This window comes from Aulonocara stuartgranti (genome assembly GCF_965226115.1).
Source record: "Aulonocara stuartgranti genome assembly, chromosome: 3".
NCBI classification, from domain to species: Eukaryota; Metazoa; Chordata; class Actinopteri; order Cichliformes; family Cichlidae; genus Aulonocara; species Aulonocara stuartgranti.
Window position 1 is genome coordinate 21150775 of NC_138941.1, and position 22277 is coordinate 21173051.

General features: G+C 41.3%; 2 protein-coding genes across 3 annotated transcripts in view; both read right to left on the reverse strand.

The window, feature by feature from the left end:
- LOC309700575 (NACHT, LRR and PYD domains-containing protein 3-like) overlaps window positions 1-4430 on the reverse strand; it is a 133432-nt gene extending 129002 nt beyond the window's left edge. The window contains exon 1 of the mRNA XM_082524195.1: window positions 4324-4430. The gene's annotated coding sequence lies outside the window, so the exon portion shown is untranslated. The remainder of the gene's footprint in view (window positions 1-4323) is intronic.
- A 512-nt stretch (window positions 4431-4942) lies between these two features.
- Window positions 4943-22277, reverse strand: part of LOC309700619 (protein NLRC3-like) — a 220990-nt gene continuing 203655 nt past the window's right edge. For both annotated transcript variants that reach the window (XM_082524284.1, XM_082524286.1), the window contains 2 exons: window positions 6164-6334; window positions 4943-5488 (listed from right to left, as the gene is read on the reverse strand). In XM_082524284.1, coding sequence (XP_082380410.1) covers window positions 5476-5488; window positions 6164-6334 — 184 coding nt within the window. In that variant the 3' untranslated portion in view covers window positions 4943-5475. The remainder of the gene's footprint in view (window positions 5489-6163; window positions 6335-22277) is intronic.

The following is a 22277-nucleotide window of genomic DNA, read 5'->3' on the forward strand; positions in this document are numbered from 1 at the left end:
CAGATAACATAGAGACAACGCCTGCTAGAACCGTGGAGAGGAAGGTCACTTCACACGAGATTGTAGGAGTAGGCCACAGAGAAATAATGCAAAACAGTTTTGAGGCAGCAACTTAAGAACTTATTTGACCTTACAGCACAGGCCGAAATTGTGTAGGTTACGCAGTAACCACAGATAGTAGGATAATAGAAGCAAAACCACTTTCTTCTTCATATTCTGCACAGAGCGCTGAGCTGATAGCTGTGATTCGCGCATGTGAAATACACAAAGATAAACAAATAAACATTTATACAGACAGCCAGTATGTTTTCTCTGCTGTGCATCATTTTGCAGAATATTTGGCAAAATATTCCTGTTTAAGGAAAAACTTCAAAAGATCAAAGTGTAGTGACATCATAACTCCGTGAGCCAATGAGATTGTCATGTGACATTTTGGAATGGGGATGTTTTTTTTTAAACCGTTTTCAAATTTAACTTAATATTTGACTGTTTCTTAACTGACTTGTTTAGCTGATTAAGAAATGAATTGAAACGAGCATCACTAACGTTATATAACAGACAACAGAAAAAAAACAGCGTTTTTTTCTAAGTGATAGAGGTATAATACGTTTTTTTTTTTTTTAATTTAATTATCCTACTTCTTATAAGAGGGAACATTATTTAAAGAATATGTATTTAATTGGAAAACTCTCTATTCAGCTAAAGGCTATAACAAAAAAGGTGAGCTTCCTGCTCAAAAATGAAATGACCAAAATAAATGGAGCATTTCTCTGCAATTACAAACTCTGTGTAAACAATCTTGGTTTCAAAATAAGGCTAATGCTTGTGAGATGTCATCACAGGTGTAAATATTACTGCACATGTTACTATGTCAAAGTCTCACAACTGTCTTATGTTTATTTATGTAGGCAAGACCTACTTTTCACTTTTTTGCTTTGCTATATGCTCTTGAGTTTATTAGTTTGCCAGCAGCACGAACATGTACTAGTGTCAATAATAATAGTACGGTGGATTAGAAAACCTGCTCACAAGTTGAATAAACACCCAGGATTGTTGCATAATTTTCATTCAAAACCAATATTTGAGTCAAAATGAGAAAGTTGTTTGTGCTGTCTGATAAAGAAGAAGCAAAATAAAGTGCAGTTTTGATGTAGATGATGTTGTATACAAACTAGAAGAGGAAGATAGTAGGATCTCTGTATCATGTTTTGTCACTTTGTACCATGTAATTCTTTCTATTTCCACCAGGGGGTGTTTTCAGAGATGGTAGGTGGTAAAAGAAGAGGTCAGCAGGAAGATGGCGAAGAGCGACCAAAGACCAAGAAAAAGAGGCAGTCAGGCAAAGATGAAGAGTATTATATCCCTTACAGACCTAAAGACTTTGACTCTGACAGAGGGTGCAGCCCTCACCTCCTTCCTCAATATTCTCATAGTGGGAACGTCTCCCTCGTTAAAAGCAAGTTTCCTTTTAAGTATCAGATCCTTAATATCTTTAGAGAGCCACGGTTTGTTATTAGGGAAAGTCTTAAATTCTCTGACTGGAATCACAGAGTCTTTGCTACACACCACATCAGTGAGTTCATCCAAATCAGAAGTGCTCTCTTGAAACAAGGACCAATCAGTGCAATCAAAACACCCCTGAAGGGCAACACAACTGTCTTTTGTCCAGACATTAGTCCGCTTCACACAGGCCTTCTCCCTCCTAATCACAGATCTGTAAGCAGGGAGGAGATGAATAACATTGTGATCCGAAGAACCTAGCGCAGGTCCGTCCACAGACTTATATGCCCCCTGCTCCCCTTCGGGGCAGCCCCAGACCCCGGGGGTCCCAAAGTACCCCACCCTCAGTAGAGACAGGTGAATGAGAATGAAAAAAACAGAACGATCATTTGGGGTCGAAGAGTGCCCCAGAGCGATTCTAATGGGTTCGTCAGGGGATCGGGAAAGAAAACGTAGCACTTGGGGGCCACGCACAGGCGCTGCTGCGGCAGCGTGGGGGTCATTGATACCCCAGTACATAAAAATGAAGCATAATCACAACAATCTGACTTTATTGGAGGATATTTACACCAGCAACACTGTTTAGTTTGATATGACGGATTAACAGCATGCGCTGTGATATCCAGTTCATCTGTAATAGATACTGGATCTAATCAGTCAGCAGATATTTGATCACCTTAAATATAACTATAGTAGAAAAAATACAACTGTGTTGGTGATTCATGCAAACTTGCATATCAGCCTTTTAAGGTTTTGTAGTATTGAGAACAAAGAGGTTGTGTTAGGGCTGAAAAGCCCGACTTGTTCTCCTCTGCAGGTCATCAAATGCACCACAGGCATTTGTATTTGCACAAACCTGTATATGTTTGATGGCTTTATTATTCTCTGTTCAAAGACAATAAATGTGGAAAATGTCTCATGTAGTATCAGCTTCATTTAAAAATTACTGCAAACATTTAGAGAACATGTGCTGCTGTTTGTCCTACATTTCCAACACTGAATGAACCCTGAAAACGTGATGGCAGGTGGCATATTGGAGTTCACATGAAATATCGGCTGTATGAAGACTGGAAAATATAGATGATAAAAATATGCAGCCAAACATTTGCGGACATGGATAAACTATCTGATCCAAAAAGCAGGAAGTGACACAGCTAGAAAATGAAAGTGTGTAACAGCTGAAGTCAAATGTAATGCAGAGTTGAATCTGCACTTGGATCCATCTGTGAAAGGTCCACATGTAGAGATTACATGAGTCATGATGTTTGTCAGTGCAGCTTGATAACTCCATCTACTGTGGGCTACATATACTGGGCTGGTAGCTCCATAGTGTTGGAAAGAAACTATTAAATGTGCATATTTTAAAATCAGAGGCTCTTCTAACACAGGAGCCATGTTGAGTTTGGATTCCAGCCGACCACCGGCAGTCTGAAATGGAATGAACAGTGTTGGGAAGGTTACTTTTAAAATGTATTCCACTAGAGATTACAGAATACATGCCCCAAAATGTATTTTGTAACGTATTCCGTTACGTTACTCAATGAGAGTAACGTATTCTGAATACTTTGGATTACTTAATATATTATCATGCTGTTTACAACTACATGAATGTGATTTATTACTATTACTGAAGCTCCGCAGCTCCGAACCGTAGTAAAGGGACCTCTGGCTAATACGTCGGGGTCCGTGTCGGGCTCGGAGCCGAAAAATTACTTTGTTGACTGGGTCAAGTTTGCTAGCGAGAGACAGAGAGAGGCGTTGAAAGGCTGCTCCAACGGAGCTTATTGTTTCGGAGGAAAACACGAACACAGCGTACAGTCGAGTCTTAATAGCTCATTACAACTGGGCTCGTCAGGCACTCTTCTTGGCTGCAGTGGTTATTATTATATTTACATGCTTCCAGCTCCCGTTTCTGCTCGATGACAACTCGTAGTTTTCCACTCTCCTTTTTCTCCCTCCTCGCGCTCACAGACGGGTATGGCAGTCCATTCTCCCTGCAGCACGGACTACACTGCCCATGAGGCTACATTCGTTAGGGCGATGCCTGTAGCATCCTGCCTGTTAGCTTAGCACAACAACAACAACAACAAAAATATTTGTATTTTAAATATGTAACGGCGGTACATGTACTCCGTTACTCCCCAACACTGGGAATGAAGCCCATTGACAGCGAGCAGGTCTGAACAGGAATGGAACGCATCCATGGATAATACACCACTTTATTTGAAGACATCTGTAGCACTGCCTCAGTTCTGGATGTTTCCACAGACTCCTCTGGCCTCTGTGCACCTAAAGAAAAGGTCAAAGGTCAGCAGCACATGTAGTTGGGACAATTCTTAATTTACAAACAACAGTTGCACAAACGATACAATTATTTTCCTCCAATCACGACTTTTCACTTGCAGAAATGGTCCTGTGTGATTTCTAGGCTGTGATATGAAAAACTAGTTCCTAATGGCAGCGATTCACTCAGTAAACATGTGTTTCCTCCTCAGAGGTCAGACTGGGCCACTGGATTCAACAATGAGCCAATGATCATCAAGTAGTGACTAAAGCAGAGCCCTGACGTTCTGACATTCATCACACAGTTAGAACAAATGTCTGCTGATGACTTCATCTCATGAAACGACTGATAGATGTCAACTCATTGATCAGCTGAGCTGCTGCTGCTGATCTTCTTCATCGTGCACAGAAACATTCAGCTCGTTTCAATCAGTAAATAACTTTGAACTGTTCCCACTCAAAATGCTGTCAGAACAATGATCATTGTTACTCCCCTCGAGTCTTAATAAAGCTCAACTTGTTCTTTGTGTTTAAACTGACATTTATTTCGGACAGGAGGATTCTTCCACATGTCTTAACATGTAATGATGTCCAACCACAGCCGATACAATGCCGTCAGAACTAAAAGGAAATACAAACTTAAATGAATATTCTTACTAAAGTCCTTAAGCATTATATACAACGAAACATTCCAACAAAATGATCAATAAAGTACACATTACACTTCACACTGCGGCTATTGCACTTGAATACCATGCAAAACTCGTGCATTTACATACAACGATAATAAACAAAACATTTACCTCATTGGCCTCACTCAAAGGGAATAAACTTTCATTTTTACTCGGTGGGGATGTCCAGAAAAGGCACTCTTTATTTATCTTTCTGCAGACGTGCAAACCTCGTGGCTCGTCTCTTAATTAGCTTGCTGAGTGTGACAGCCAAAAAATGCCCTCTTAGCCACAACACAACTTTAGAAAAGGTTCCTCTATAATTGCACAATTAGCACAAATAACACATTTAAACATATAAATCTAATCAACAAACATGGATTACTATTTATTTCTTATGTATTATTTCTTAATATTTCAACTACTTATTGTTTCAAACTTAACTATCTAATAAAATGAACTGAAAAAGCAACAGAAGAGTGAAAACATTTCGTGTTTCTAGAAAGATCTTTCAGCTCATAGCTGCTCACAGACTGTATTTACAAGTGACAAACTGCAACTCTACAGTACATCTACAGTATATATCAAATATATTCTGTATTCAAATCTATTGAGTGATGTTTGAAAGTCTTTCCAGGTGAGTTTGATCCAGGAGGGTCTGAAGCCAGAGTCAGACAGAGACTGTGCAGAGACTGTAGAAGGACAGAGCAGCAGCAGAGCAGTCCAGATACACTGATGATCCTCTGTCAGATCCAGAGGGACACACAGGGATGATGCTGGACTCTACATTGTGTCTGACAGTGGAGCTGTTCTCAGAGCAGTTCACTCTGCAGCACTGACAGTCATCTGCACTTCTTCTCATTCCTCTGTCAGTCACTGCTGGATGAAGCTCTCCTCTCCACCTCCCAGTAACATGGCCCAGTCAGAGCGTCTCTACACACAAGCTGCTGCTGCTTCAACCTCTCTGGATCATCAGGACACAGCTCCTCCTCTCTCAGCACACACACCGTCCTGTTTACCATCATATCCTCCACCTGCAGAGAGAAGAAGGAAGAGCAGAGGAGATAAACGAGTGTTTCCAGAGACTCTTCATCAGCTGTCAGTCAGTGATGCAGCACATCCAGTATAAAGAGCAGCAGGGACTTCAGTGCTGGGACTGTACTAGGACTCATTGTTGCTTCACTTTTTCTAATCTTTGGATTTTTATTGAAGTTGATGAAAATGTTTTTCCCTCCTAGTTTGAGTTTGGACTTTCATTCATTAGAAGAACCTTGGTGTGTCCACTCTGAGCTCTGTAGGAACCCCAACAACAAGCCCAACAATCCAGATGGACAGTTCCAGCTGTTAACTGGAGGAATTCCATCCAAACATCTGCTCTCACTAAATTCTTCCTCACCTACAGACTGTGTTCTTCACTGCTTTAAACTTGGAAACGAATGCAGTCATTGGTCTGCGTGCTGCTTTGTTCAGAGAGCTGATTGGCTGTTGACAGTGTTTGATCAGAGCGTGTCAGCCATTACTATGGTGACCATAAAGGTCAGAAACAGGAAGTGTTTGTGTCCAATCCTGAAGCCTGTCACCATTCTCCTCTCACAGCTTCACTGAGAAGCGGCAGCTTTACAGGAAACACTGGATCTTTGTTTCATACTGACTGTGTTTAGTACAATACTGTTGACAGCACCACCCACTCACTCCATCACTCTACTGACCTCAGAGTCTCCAGTCTGTAGTCTGGACTCTGAAGATCAGACAGCTGCTTCACATCTGGATCCTTCAGGTTGTTGTCCCACAGGTCCAGTTGTCTCAGATGGGAGGGGTTGGACTTCAGTGCTGCTGCCAGATAATCACAGCTGATCTCTGACAAACCACAGCGACTAAATCTGTATAAAGAATGAAAGATGTAAGTTTATTAGACAAAGTGTGAGCTTGAAATCATTCAGTGTTTCATCATCTGTTCAGAGCTGAAGAAGGTTCAGAATGTAGAAGTTTAGAAAATGGAAACTCCAAACAGCTGAAGCCAACAGGAAGCAGCTTCAAACAGGAAACTGTGCAGAGTTTCAGACTATATGTCCTGATGCAGCCAGTTGGATTTTGGAGATTTGAATCTCTGTTCTGTGACTAAGTCCTTGAATCATTTCTTCCAGTTGGTCCAACAAGACAGACTAAGTGTTGGACATGTGTTGTGGCTCCATTAGGGGAGCTTCTAAATGTGATGTGATGGCCCCTCTGGGTCTGTCAGGTCACAGCACTGGAGAGAGCTCAAACTGGGCACACAGTTGTTCCAGTCTGGACCAAAGACTCTATACTGGGACTGAGGGACTGCTTTGACTGCACCCACTGGGACTTTATAAAGGCTCATGTTCTCACTTAGATCATCGATTTCTACTTACATTTCTTTCTGGGAAAAATGGGGATTACTTTGAAAACAGGAAGTATTTTCCCCAATAAGCAGCCCTGGATTAGTAAATCACTCCAACATGTTCTCAGGCAGAAGAAGCTGTCTTGTTATGAGGGAGAAAAGAAAAAGATTGAGGCACAGAAACTTGTTGAAAGAGAGATAAAGCAGCTAAAATCAGGTGTAAAAGTAAAGCAGAGGATGAGCTGAATAAAGGACACTCAAGGCTGGCTTGGAAAGGAATGAAGTCCATGGTGGGGATGCAGAACAAGGAGCAAAGATGAATGTGATGCTGAATCAGCAGAAGACTTGGACTCATTTGATTCCAGCTTTGATATCATTGATTTCAATGAAGAGCTTTGTGATTGCAGCAAAGGGCTGGTAGCTCTGAGAGTCCCACTGATGAGGTGTTTGTGTGGAAATCTCTTAGTGGGACCAAAGAGAGAAAAAGCCCTGGTCCTGATGCTGTGGGAGGGAAATGATTGAAGTGTGCTGTGAGGAACTGACTGGGAGATTTTCACACATTTTCCAGTCCTCCTTGGAACAACAGGAAGTTCCCAGCATATGGAAACAAAGGTTAAGTGTCCTATGGCACTCAGTGATGATGGTGCTGTGGCCCCACCACCTCCACCTCTTTGTAAAGGAACTAACTGTAATCTGAAGCTTCAAATGGAACTAAGACTTCCTCCACTAGGTGGCAGTGTCTGATGAGAAAGTGTTAGTGGAGCTGGCCTGGAGTCAGAAACAGGAAGATGCAGGATTTGGGCTGAAATGGGGAAAAGTGGTTAGCACTAGTGCCTTAAAGCAAGAAGGTTGTAGGTTGAAGCTTGTTGGCCTTTCTGTGGAGGTTGGATGTTCTCCCACAGTCCAATGAAATGCTGCTTAGGTTCATTGGTGCTTCTAAATTGGCTGTAGGTGTGGATGTGAGAGAGTGCTTCTCTGTCTCTCTCTGTTGGCCCTGTGATGGACTGCTCACCTGTGCAGGTGGACCACGCCTCTTGCCCTATGACAGCTAGGGCACAGGCTGCAGCTCTTTGAGCCTAAGCTGAATAAACAGTTAGCAAAAATGATCCATAGATGGCCTGAAATCCCCCAATTAGCAGTTTGGTAGATAGCTATGACATGCTAATCCCATCCAGCAGCTGTAGAATAGAATAGAATAGAATAGAATAGAATAGAATAGAATAGAATAGCCTTTATTGTCATTGTACAGAGTACAATGAAATTGGAGTGCCACTCCCTTGGTGCAAGTTTCAATAATAAATATAAATGTAAGATATAAAAAGTACAAAAAAAAAACAATCATAAGTACTCAAACAATAGTATGTACAATATATACAGGATAGCAGCATTAATATAATGACAGTATGAATAGCAGCATAATATAATGACAGTATGAATAGCAGCATAATATAATGACAGTATGAATAGCAGCATAATATAATGACAGTGACGGTATGGAATAGGTTCAATTGTTTTTCTGCTTATTTACTACGGTGATAGCTCTGGGAAAGAAGTCAACCCCGAATCTGTTTGTCCTGGTTTTATGTGACCTGTACTGTCGGCCTGACGGTAATAGTTCAAACAGTTGGTTGCTGGGGTGAGAGTGGTCCTTGATGATATTACCAGCTCTGCTGAGGTACCGAGAGTTTGCAGTGACCTCCAGGCTGGGCAGAGAGCAGCCAGTGATCTTCTGGGCTGTGTTGATGACCCTCTGCAGTACTTTCCTGTCCACAGCTGAGCACCCTGCATACCATGTTGTTACGCCGTACGTTAGGATGCTCTCTATGGTGGCTCTGTAAAATGTCACCAGCAGCCTCTCCTCCAGGTTGTTCCTCCTGAGCACTCTCAGAAAGTGGAGACGCTGCTGGGCCTTTTTAACCACCGCTGTAGTATTTGCAGTCCAGGAGAGGTCATCAGATATCTGCACACCCAGAAACCTCATGGAGTGTACCCTCTCCACACAGCTCCCGTGAATGTAAAGTGGGGCCGGGTCTGCTCTGCCCTTCCTGAAGTCCAAGATAAGTTCTTTAGTTTTCGTGGTGTTCAGTTGGAGGTTGTTAACTGAACACCACTCAGTCAGTCTGTTGACCTCATCTCTGTAGTCCGACTCATCCCCCCTTGAGATGAGTCCAACCACTGTGGTGTCATCCGCGAACTTTATGATGGTGTTTGAGAGATGGGTAGGGGAGCAGTCGGATGTGTAGAGCGTAAACAGGAGGGGACTCAAAACACATCCTTGTGGAGACCCGATGCTGAGTGTGATGGTGCTGGACCGGTGGGGGGCGGGTCTGACAGACTGTGGTCTATTTGTCAGGAAGTCACTGTCACTGTTCATAGACATAAACTACACCTTTATTGGTGCTATTTCCAAGCACATTGTGCGCTGTCGGTCCTGCTTGCTACACAAGAACATTCAATATTTAGTATTTACTGCTGTTTACACTTAGCTAGATTAACGTGATGGTCAGTGGCGGTCCTAGCCTGTTTGGCGCCCTGGGCAAACACTATCTATGGTGCCCCCCCCTCCCCCCCCTCCCCCACACACAAACACACACACACATAAAACATATTAAGGATTGTATGTTAACATAAAACTGTTGTCGAAATTCACCAGAGAAACACACACACATGAAGAGAGAGAGAGAGTATGCATTGTATGCAGACGGCTACCAAACAGCCATCATAATTCGTCACACAATGAGAACAGGACAAATCACAAATTGACAATGACTAATTAATGTTTTAAACTGTATTTGTTAACAATTTGAAAAATAAAATTTGCTGAATGAATGATCAACAGTTGTTGTTGCTGTGCAGCAGTGGGAATACTGACAACTGTCACTGGATCATTTAATGTTGAAGAAATATATTAAACCAGAGGACGACTTTTTTTTTCTTTAATTCTCCGCTTTTCCAGTCTCTTCAATTTGTCTTTTAGAACACTCTACTCACCATATCAGGAAATGCTAAGATTTGACTAATGACTGCTTGAGAATCACTGGGCATAAAATAGTATTTTTTCCTGCCAAACTGTGTTACATTTTGAATTTTTGTAGATTAATTTAAAGAATTAAGAACAAATGATCTGTTTTGTGACAGGCTATTAATAACAAGCACCTAAAGATAATTTAAAATTAATTATTTGCAACATTGTCTGTTTTTTGTACACACAACATGGTTGATTCTTTTGAGTTAAGCACTTTTTTGTAACGGTGACAGTGTAGAAGTGAAAAAACACTGCCATCATCAGGTCAAACTTGAAATTTCAAAATTACTCTACAAATTTTATCCTGCAAATTGTCACTGAGGTTCTGTAATGACAGGAAAAAAATTTATGGAATGTTTATTTCCTTGAAAGTGGATCAAAGCCAAAGTAAAATGTATTTCTGTAGCTGTTGACCAAAGTGACCTGCTCTCCCTCTTGAGCTACAGCAACTCCTAATGTAACATTAAGTAAGATAAATACCACCTAGAACCTCTTGTACTATACAGTGTTTGTGTAGATAAAGAACTCTATGAATGTTTCTTAATCACTTTAAATAAATAATCATAAACAACCTCCAAAAATTCTGCTTGATCTGCTTGCAAACTGTCAGGGGTTAGTACTTAAAAAATTTATATATGAATGTACTACACAAAGGGAGTTCATTTGGATTTTTATGAACCCCAATTTTACAGGGAGTGCAGAATTATTAGGCAAATGAGTATTTTGTCCACATCATCCTCTTCATGCATGTTGTCTTACTCCAAGCTGTATAGGCTTGAAAGCCTACTACCAATTAAACATATTAGGTGATGTGCATCTCTGTAATGAGAAGGGGTGTGGTCTAATGACATCAACACCCTATATCAGGTGTGCATAATTATTAGGCAACGTCCTTTCCTTTGGCAAAATGGGTCAAAAGAAGGACTTGACAGGCTCAGAAAAGTCAAAAATAGTGGGATATCTTGCAGAGGGATGCAGCAGTCTCAAAATTGCAAAGCTTCTGAAGCGTGATCATCGAACAATCAAGCGTTTCATTCAAAATAGTCAACAGGGTCGCAACAAGCGTGTGGAAAAACCAAGGCGCAAAATAACTGCCAATGAACTGAGAAAAGTCAAGCATGCAGCTGCCAAGATGCCACTTGCCACCAGTTTGGCCATATTTCAGAGCTGCAACATCACTGGAGTGCCCAAAAGCACAAGGTGTGCTATTGCACACCTTGTGATGTCAGAGACATGGCCAAGGTAAGAAAGGCTGAAAGACGACCACCACTGAACAAGACACACAAGCTGAAACGTCAAGACTGGGCCAAGAAATATCTCAAGACTGATTTTTCTAAGGTTTTATGGACTGATGAAATGAGAGTGAGTCTTGATGGGCCAGATGGATGGGCCCGTGGCTGGATTGGTAAAGGGCAGAGAGCTCCAGTCCGACTCAGACGCCAGCAAGGTGGAGGTGGAGTACTGGTTTGGGCTGGTATCATCAAAGATGAGCTTGTGGGGCCTTTTCGGGTTGAGGATGGAGTCAAGCTCAACTCCCAGTCCTACTGCCAGTTTCTGGAAGACACCTTCTTCAAGCAGTGGTACAGGAAGAAGTCTGCATCCTTCAAGAAAAACATGATTTTCATGCAGGACAATGCTCCATCACACGCGTCCAAGTACTCCACAGCGTGGCTGGCAAGAAAGGGTATAAAAGAAGAAAAACTAATGACATGGCCTCCTTGTTCACCTGATCTGAACCCCATTGAGAACCTGTGGTCCATCATCAAATGTGAGATTTACAAGGAGGGAAAACAGTACACCTCTCTGAACAGTGTCTGGGAGGCTGTGGTTGCTGCTGCACGCAATGTTGATGGTGAACAGATCAAAACACTGACAGAATCCATGGATGGCAGGCTTTTGAGTGTCCTTGCAAAGAAAGGTGGCTATATTGGTCGCTGATTTGTTTTTGTTTTGTTTTTGAATGTCAGAAATGTATATTTGTGAATGTGGAGATGTTATATTGGTTTCACTGGTAAAAATAAATAATTGAAATGGGTATATATTTGTTTTTTGTTAAGTTGCCTAATAATTATGCACAGTAATAGTCACCTGCACACACAGATATCCCCCTAAAATAGCTAAAACTAAAAACAAACTAAAAACTACTTCCACAAACATTCAGCTTTGATATTAATGAGTTTTTTGGGTTCATTGAGAACATGGATGTTGTTCAATAATAAAATTATTCCTCAAAAATACAACTTGCCTAGTAATTCTGCACTCCCTGTAGACTGGTCAAGTTCTTCTATACCAAACTCGCTCATACATGTCTTTCTAGACCCTTCTTTGTGCGCTGCTGCACAGTCATGTTGGAACAGGAAGGGGTCATCTCCAAACTGTTTCCACAAAATTGGGAGCATGAAACTGTCAAAAATGTCTTGGTATGTCTGCGTGTATTTCAAAACATGTAGCTCTCCGACTTTATATCCTGTACGAGAGTTTGTCTTGTATTATGTTCAAATGTTTAATAAAAACGTGTATCACTCATTGATAAAGAAGAAAACTTTGAAGAAAACTCTGAAATTATCCCGATTAGTGAAGAGTGTGTCGTTTCCGCAGCACTATTCTTTGTTTCTATTTAATGTATTTAAATCTAGTATTGTGTAGATTCACAATGGTCAGAGGGCCTGGTGGCGCCAGTGTCCGGCAGCCTCGCCTCTGTCAGTGCGCCCCAGGGTGGCTGTGGCTACAATGTAGCTTGCCATCACCAGTGTGTGAATGTGTGTGTGAATGGGTGGATGACTGGATATGTAAAGCGCTTTGGGGTCCTTAGGGACTAGTAAAGCGCTGTATAAATACAGGCCATTTACCACTCAATGAGAATGATCATCACGTGTTCTTACATGATATTGTAAGAACTGTATTTAAATAATGTAATGGAGAGCAGAGGATCATCACACTTTTTTCATATAAATGGTAAATGGCCTGTATTTGTATAGTGCTTTACTAGTCCCTAAAGACCCCAAAGCGCTTTACACATCCAGTCATCTACACACACATTCACACACTGGTGATGGCAGCTACATTGCAGCCACAGCCACTCTGGGGCGCACTGACAGAGGCGAGGCTGCCAGACACTGGTGCCACTGGTTTCACCCAAAACCTCTGGTGATAATGACCCACACTTTTTTTCACACCTTGGCTCATGTTATGAAGCACATGATTAATAGTGGTCAGCAATGCACTCAAATACACTAATAGTATTTTAGTGTGATTTAAAATGGGGTAGCACAGTTACCTGCAAGAAGGTCCTGAGTTCAATTCCACTATCAAGCCGGGATCTTTCTGTGTGGAGTTTGCATGTTCTCCCCATGTTTGTGTGGGTTCTCTCCGGGTACTCCGGCTTCCTCCCACCGTCCAAAGACATGCAGTTAGAGGGGATAGGTCAATTGAAAAAACTAAATTGCCCATAAGTGTGAATCCATGAGTGAATGTGAGTACGGATGGTTGTTTGTCTCTGTGTGGTAGCCCTGCGACAGACTGGCAACCTGTCCAGGGTGTACCCTGCCTCTTGCCCTAAGATAGCTGGGATAGGCTCCAGTGCCCCCCGCAACCCTGAAAAGGATAAGCTGAAGCAAATGGATGAATTTAAAATGGTCTAAAATAATTTTTAGACCATTTCACTCATTGGATTTATTTCATTTTTCTGACAAATAATATTTTGATGAGACAAAATGTTCTGATGAACAGAAAATACTTCTTTCTGTAATATTTATTCTGTATAAACAGATTATACAGGAAACACTTGGGCTGATGGATTGTAGGTTTCCAGGTTTGGCAACTAGATCAAAACGTGGCACAGCTGGCAACCTAACAAACTTTTATCCACACTCCTAAAAGGTTGATTCTGTTCATCTGGCTGAGATTTTCATCAGTAATCTGGGACATTTAAAAGTTGATGTGTACCGTAAACCTACGCATACAGATCAGAATTTAATGTTTGACTCTCTTCATCCACTGAAGCATATACTGGGTGTCACCAGGACGCTGCAACATAGAGTGAACACCATCCCTACAGACACAGTGGCCAGGGAAGCAGAAGAACATCACATCAAGAAGGCCCAGAGTAAATGTGATTCAAGATTCTTTATTTGTCACGTGCATGGCTATACAGGTATAACACACAGTGAAATGTGACCTGATACACTCCTCGACCGTGCAACGAAAAAAAGAGAAAGACAGAACTTTATATACAGTGAATGAGTATATACAAAGAGGACATTATGTGTTGCAAGTGGGTGAGTTATGTACATTATATAAATAGAAATAAAATAAAATAAAACAATATGGAAAATTACATCTTGTGCACATTGTGTGGGAAGGGTGTTAAAATGTCATGTGCTATAGCGAGGCCAGAAGAATCAGGATGATATGAGAATATATGCACTGCACTACACACTGTATATAAATGCCACTTGTTTTGCACATATTCAACTCTGTATATTTTATATATTTTATTATTTTTATTATTTATTTATTTATTTTTACTATTTAATTTGTAAAAATGTGTATACACACACACACACACACACACACACACACACACACACACACACACACACACTCGTAGGAAAATATTTAGTATACACATCCAGAAATGCATACACTATTATATATTGTACATATATTTATTAGTTTCAGGTTGGCCATTCTTGTATTTTGCTCGTTTGTGTTGTTGTGTTTGCACATCTCTGTTGCTTGTGGGGCTCGCACACAAGAATTTCACTCGCATGTGCTGTGCCAGTGTGCCTGCACATGTGATGTGACAATAAAAGTGATTTGATTTGATTTGATTTGAATATGATAATGAGTCCTGTCTCAGTCACTTAAGGATAATAGGGGGGTGGGGGGCACCCGTCCCATCCCAGCAACAGATGGGATGGGTCCTTCAAAATCTCTCACATCTCTCCACAGCACCTGTATAGAAAGTCCTGAGGATCACTGGAGAGACCCTGAACTTCCTCAGTTGTCGTAGGTTGTACAGGCACTGCCTAGCCTTTTTGGTCTGGACCTGAATGTGGGCAGACCATGTCAGGTCTGAGGAGATGTTGACACCGAGATACTTGAAGGACTGCACGCTCTCCACTGGAGCTCCATTAATGATAATGGAGGCTATCCCAGCTGGACATGTGTCAAAGCTGGAAAGGCACCTAAAGAAAACTCCAGCCCATGCAAGAAAGAAGGACAACTGCTGCCTAAGTGAAAACACTCAGTGATGCTTATGTGTCAGGAGTATTGGAACAGCTAAGGCACATTTTCTCTAAACACCGTGTCTCTGTACCTTTCACAAGGATGAGGTCCCCCGGCACAAACAGTCACAGTACTATATTACTCTGTACCTGTAATATAGTGTACGCTGTTAAGTGCCAGGAGGATAGCCATGATATATTCATCACTACACTACAGCATGTGTATGATGTGTATACATTTTTTCAAAACTAAAAGACATTGGTTGTTATAAGCTGCCATTCACACAACAACTGATGTCTCTATGCAGTTGTCTATAGGGTGTGTTATTTAAGCTGCTTTAGCCTGCCCACAGTTGCCGTGCACCTGCATGACACCTAGCAATCCACTTCCACTCCAGGTCCTCGGTTTATACTGTGTCTGATTTAATCATTGTCTTATCTGTGAAGCCTACTCTTTTCTGCACTGGGTCTTGGTGCAGTTTTCCATGTTTCAGATTCTCAATGTATGCAGAAAGGGTGGAGATATGTGCTGATGGTTTTTACATGTATATGGAATTAAATAAATGTGGTCGTCACTGAAATGTATTTTGTGTTAGGTTACAGTTTTAAGGTTTGCCCTATAGAGATGTGCATTCACTAGGATGATTCTGTCTTAAAAAAAGACTGAACCAAAGAATATTCTGTGCCTGAAGTAAAAAAAAACAGTCACCTCAGTGTCCTATCAGCATCATGTAACTCTCTTGCTGTGACGCTAGCTCTTTTACATTAAGTGTAAACTTGCAGTGTTAGAGACTGATTTATAAATACCTTGGGAACCATGAAGAGGCCGCTGGAAAGGCTGCAACCACCAAGTACCTGCAGAGGGTCAGGCAAGTCCTGAGGAGTCAGCTGAATGGTAAGAACAAGATCCGGGCCATCAACACGTACGCCCTGCCCGTGATCAGGTACCCTGCTGGGGTAATAGGCTGGCCAAAGGAGGAGATAGAAGTCACTGACATAAAGACAAGAAAGCTCCTTACCATGCATGGAGGGTTTCACCCCAAGTCCAGCACCCTGAGGCTGTACGCTAAGCGGAAGGAAGGGGGCCGGGGACTGGTGAGTGTCAGCACCACAGTTCAGGATGAGACAACAAACATCCAAGAATACATTGGGAAGATGGCCCCAACTGACCGAGTGCTCAGTGAATACCTCAGGCAGCAGAAACCCAAGAAAGAGGAGGGAGACGAGGAACCATCATGGAAGGACAGGCCCCTGCACGGTATGTACCACCGGCAGATAGAGGAGGTGGCTGATATCCAGAAATCCTACCAGTGGCTGGACAAAGCTGGACTGAAAGACAGCACAGAGGCACTAATCATGGCAGCACAAGAACAAGCTCTGAGTACAAGATCCATAGAGGCTGGGGTCTATCACACCAAGCAAGACCCCAGGTGCAGGCTGTGTAAAGATGCCCCAGAGACAATCCAGCACATAACAGCAGGGTGCAAGATGCTAGCAGGCAAGGCATACATGGAACGCCATAACCAAGTGACCGGCATAGTGTACAGGAACATCTGTGCCGAGTATAACCTGGAAGTCCCAAGGTCAAAATGGGAGATGCCCCCAAGGGTGGTGGAGAATGACCAAGCAAAGATCCTGTGAGACTTCCAGATACAGACAGACAAAACGATGGTGGCTAACCAACCGGACATAATGGTGGTAGACAAACAGAAGAAGACGGCTGTAGTGATCGATGTAGCGGTTCCGAATGACAGCAATATCAGGAAGAAGGAACACGAGAAGCTGGAGAAATACCAAGGGCTCAGAGAAGAGCTCGAGAGGATGTGGAGGGTGAAGGTAACAGTGGTCCCCATGGTAATCGGAGCACTAGGTGCGGTGACTCCCAAGCTAGGCGAGTGGCAGATCCCGGGAACAACATCAGAGATCTCTGTCCAGAAGAGCGCAGTCCTAGGAACAGCTAAGATACTGCGCAGGACCCTCAAGCTCCCAGGCCTCTGTTAGAGGACCCGAGCTTGAAGGATAAACCGCCCACAGGGGCGTGCTGGGTGTTATATACACACACACACACACACACACACACACATACATATACATATATATATATATATATATTGTCATGATTCGAGTTTTTGAGGAGGAGACAAAACGACTGCATGGTCTCTCAGTAGATGTCAAAATAGTGATTTTTATTATACATATGTACATATGGGGAAGATGAGCATCACAAGCCTTTTGGAGCCGATCTCCCCCGAACAGTCTCTTCACTAGGTTTTTATTGCAATGATGACGTCAAGTCACATGATAAGTATCAGTCAGTTCTCACTTCTATGTCCTTCTATGGCTAAGAACAACAACATGTTCCAGATGTTTCCACTCCGGGTTTCTGGGAACTTAACCAATAGTGTGTAGAATGTGTAGTTGTGTGAGAGTGTCCATTTCCGGCCAACAAAAGTTCACCGTGTCCTCATATGACTTTACTGGGGCCTGACTGGACCCACAGCTTCTGCTGGTGTTTTCGCCACATCATAGAGTATTACTTCTAGAATAGGTTTTATCCTGCGTGCTCTGAAATAAATGATAAATGATACATGATAAACTGATGATACGTGATGCAGACTAATGAAGTAATGATGAAATAATGACGGTGCTTTATGCATGATATATAGTGACAGTAAAATAAGATGTTTTTCTCGACAATATTTATATATATATATATAACAACATCGGAGATCTCTGTCCAGAAGAGCGCAGTCCTAGGAACAGCTAAGATACTGTGCAGGACCCTCAAGCTCCCAGGCCTCTGGTAGAGGACTCGAGCTTGAAAGATTGACCGCCCACAGGGGCGAGCGGGGAAAGAAAAAAAAAAAATAAATAAATAAATAAAATAATATATATATATATATATCTACAGGCCTTTGGAGCCGAGGATCGCAAGTTTCATTCCCGCCTGGGATGTCTGTATCCAGTAAGGGTCCTGAGGCTAGACCCCCTATGCTAAGTGAGCCTACTGCAGACATGAGCGAGACAGATTTTTTTTTATAGATATATATAACATATCAGAGGGGCTTTTAATAAGATATATATATAAAAAAACCCTCTTTACATCTGCTAATGAAAGTGAAAATGAATGAAAATAAAATGCTAGAGAAAGGGCTGTGTGGAGAGCTGTTATAAATGCATGATCTGTTGATCTGTTAGAGTTTAAGTTGAGTTTAAACTACATACATCTTATGTAATACTCAATACAAATACACTATGAACACCTTCATCTTGTTGAATTTAATATGCTGTGTGTATTATATTCTGACAAGATGAAATGTAAATGTAACTGATTTTGTTCAATAATGAGTTTGAGTGGGTTTTATTTCTTTTATGTCATTTTTGATTTCGTTGTTAGTTATTATTTTGTTTTGTTTATGACTTTGAATAAATAAAGTTTGGAGGAAAAAACACCAGTGGTTGTTATCCTGCTGGGATTTGTGGTTCATTAAATACTTGGTGTTGATTTTTAAATTCACTTCTGGAACCTTATGAAGTGGAGTCAGCTTTGGATACCATGGGAACCATTGGTGCATCTCTCAGAGTTCAGTGAAGGCAAGCATTAAGCAGGACCAAAACAAATGTCCCTCACATGCCAAGGGTAAGAAAAAAACTGGTGGTCAGTGGTAGTTTTAGTAAATCAAAGGACATTCAGTGTTTTTTTTTCCTTTTAATTGTGTTATTTTCAATTGAATTCATGTTTCAGGTCCAGTTTATCTTTAAAACTAGGCACAAACACGAGACGAAATGTCTGTAAATTTGTAGTATCTAACTTGATTATCTTTCTTATTGCTACTTTAAAGTATTTAATCATATTTTCAAGCTAAATTTTAAAGGTACATATGTTGTTTTTCATTTATGTGCTTGGATGAGAAGTCTTAACATCATTGTTGTTTTTAAGGCAGTATTTGGATAATTTTTCTCTAAACTTATTATCTTTATGTTTGTCAGAGCTGATTCACTGAGTAACACCAGCAGCCAAATGCTCACAGTGGCAGAGGTAAGTCACTTTAACGTGACACATTAGATAAGGAAGAGACATGGCATTCCAAGTGTAACCCACCTAAAATTGCCTCATGAAAATTAACTGCTGATCCCGAGGAATGCCAGGTAGGTGGCACTATGAGATTATGTAGTGCTTGTGAATTTAAATAGCGAAGGAAAACGACGTTAAGGCTGTATCCCAATTCGGGGTCTGCAGCTTTAAAGTACGCAGCCTTAACGGTCCTCAAGGTCCGCGTACTCAAAGACCGTTAAGGCCGGAAGTGCGAGGCTTGGAAACGTTTCATACAGCTTTGTTTGACAGAAATGAAGGAGAACATATTTTGTACATTTGTTTCTACATGAGCTCTGTGTGATTTGATAAGAATCTGAGGCTGAGACCACAGGACTGTACAAACATGATTGTTGGGCTTCATTTCTGTACTGAACAGTCATTTTAAGATTAGCTAGTAAATAACAATTAGATAGTGTTGTTCATGAGACTAAAATCATCTCACTTTGGTAATGTAACTATAATATGGCCAATATTATAGTTATTATATTAATCATTATTAGTTATTACAGCAGTGAGTTTGAACTCTGTGTCAAATACTGAGCTTCAGTAAAGATTCAAGTTGCAGTTATTTATTTATATCACCTTAAATCTTCACTCAAAGACAAGTATCTGTTACAGTGTATATATAGATGTATCATACATAAGAGACAAATGTTGTTCTTTTAATGTGTTGGCATTACTAAATTTGGCTCAGTGCTTACATATATGTGTAAAAAGAAAATGTACGAGCTGTGATAACTGTTTCTGATAGAATGAAGAGTAGACTTTGCTGCTCTTAACTTTTTACTGTCCACTTTCTGCTGTGAACAAACAAATTTCCTATGTGTGGGACTAATAAAGGTTTATCTTATCTTATCTTATGTGAAGGTGAAAGGTAAACTTCACAGTGACATAAAAATGTTCCCAAAGGGGCCAGGGGAACAGTTAATTTAGCATTTTTGGCATTACAGGTACAGCCAGGATATATTTTTACTTACCTTTCACTAAAATTGCAGTTTCCCTGCTGACTCCAATTATGGAATCAGATGGGGAAGCACAGAGTTTCCGTTGTTGAATAGTGGGTTTGTGTATGCATTTGGTGACGTGTGAACAGGATTACTTTGCTTACTTGTAAATAGCCTGTTTAAGTTACATATAAATGGGTAAAAAACATGTATAATTAATATGCAAAATATTGTTGGGGTAATGAGCATGCTGACTGCATCAAAACATCTTCTGACTACAAACACGTTTTTCATCCCTCACCTGGCGGGAGGAGTTTATGAAAGAAGGACACAACAACTCTTCAGTAATTTCCCATTTCCACTTTTTCACAACACCTCAGTCTTTGTAAGGAGGAAGTCTATCAGATCAAATGGTTGTAGATTGTTGTTACTCTGTCCATCTCTTCTTTCTCTTTATATACAGACCGGGAAAATGCAAAGAAGACCTCACCATAAGAAGGGGGTAGATTCAACTGAAGAACAGCTGGATCTGCGCACAAAAGTTCACACCAAACGATACCTCTGTGAGCAGTGTGGGAAAATGTTCAAAACACTATTAAGTTTGAAGGTCCATCAGCGTCTGCACACTGGACAAAAACCCTATTCTTGTGATCAGTGTGGCCAGAGCTTTGCCCAGTTAGTTCATCTTCAGGTGCATCAGTTTGGGCACAGTGGAAAAAAACCATTCCTCTGTGAAGAGTGTGGAAAGACCTTCACTCACCGAAGTCCTTTGAAAAGACACCAATACACCCACACAGGAGAAAAACCATTCCCCTGTGATGAGTGTGGAAAAAGGTTCTCTCACTTAGGGAACTTGAAAATGCACCAGCGTATTCACACAGGAGAAAAACCATTCCCCTGTAATAACTGTGGAAAACGCTTCGTCCAAGCAATTCATTTACAGAAACACAAGTGCATGCCACAGGTGTAGGAAGCATCCTGCCCTACATCGGCACTTCCACAAATGTTTATCAACCCATTAAAATAATTTGCAAGCATATTAACATGTTGTCATTCTAATTTCATTTTCAAATGAAAGCCAATGACAGGGAGATATTTTCTTTCTTTTCTAAGTGCATGTCTCATGTGTCTTAGTTATTGCTTCTTTTGATAGAGTTTTCAGATGCACTGATCAAAGCTTCACTCTCTGCAACTTGGCAGAATTGTGAGGATTTTGTTTGACTAGAGGATTTTGTGCTGCAATTCTGGATGAGGTGCTGACAAATTAATTATCAGACAACTAACTGAACCAAATGTTTACATTTTCCCCTTGCACTGTCTCTGCTCTGCTCCAAATGAAGATGCTCTAATTCTTTTTTTTTTTTCATTAAACCTGACTCGAGTCAACACTCACAGCCTGATAACTGGCTTTTCAAGCTCTGAAGTTTGGTGTTGCAGATCTCTCGGCACACCTCAGCCTGGGAGAAAAGATTTGCATTCCTCAGGTGAAACCATGCGTGTTTATTGTAGTAACACCTAATTTTCTGCTGAAGGATGGCCTCAAGAAGTGCAAAGGTCTTAAAACTGTACCAGTGGAATTAGTGTGTTACAGGTGCCAGATATCCTTACAGCTGTTTCTGTTCAGACGTTTACTGTAAGCCACGAACGTCCCAAACCACAAACATGGATGCCTAAATATGATTGAAGATTGTGCTCGTACATGAAAGCATACTCTCTGAATATTACAACATCAATCTCATAACTGCCATGGAAACAACACAGGGGCTATTATTCGTATGATTACCGAGCTGGAGCAGATCGGTGGATGCTTAGATGAATGGGCAAGTAGAAGGATGCATGGTGTATTATATGTCTAGTGGGTATGTGTTAACAGATGGGATTGCAAAGCTTAGATGAGTCCCTTGAATTGGTTTGTCATAATATCGATAGCTGAGGATAGGCACAGTGATGCTGTTTATTGATTGGTTTTGGCTAGATCAGGGGTCGGCAACCTTTCTATCTGTTAAGAAATATACTCTAAAACACTTCTTCAGTAAAGACTCAGAGAAGAGAAACACACAGAACTTCTTGCTAGCAAGGGCAGTCTCCAGAACAGACTCGCACTGAGAAACTGCCCCGGTCTTTATTTATATGCTTCAGTGGGCGTTTGTTCCATACATTGAAATGTGGAG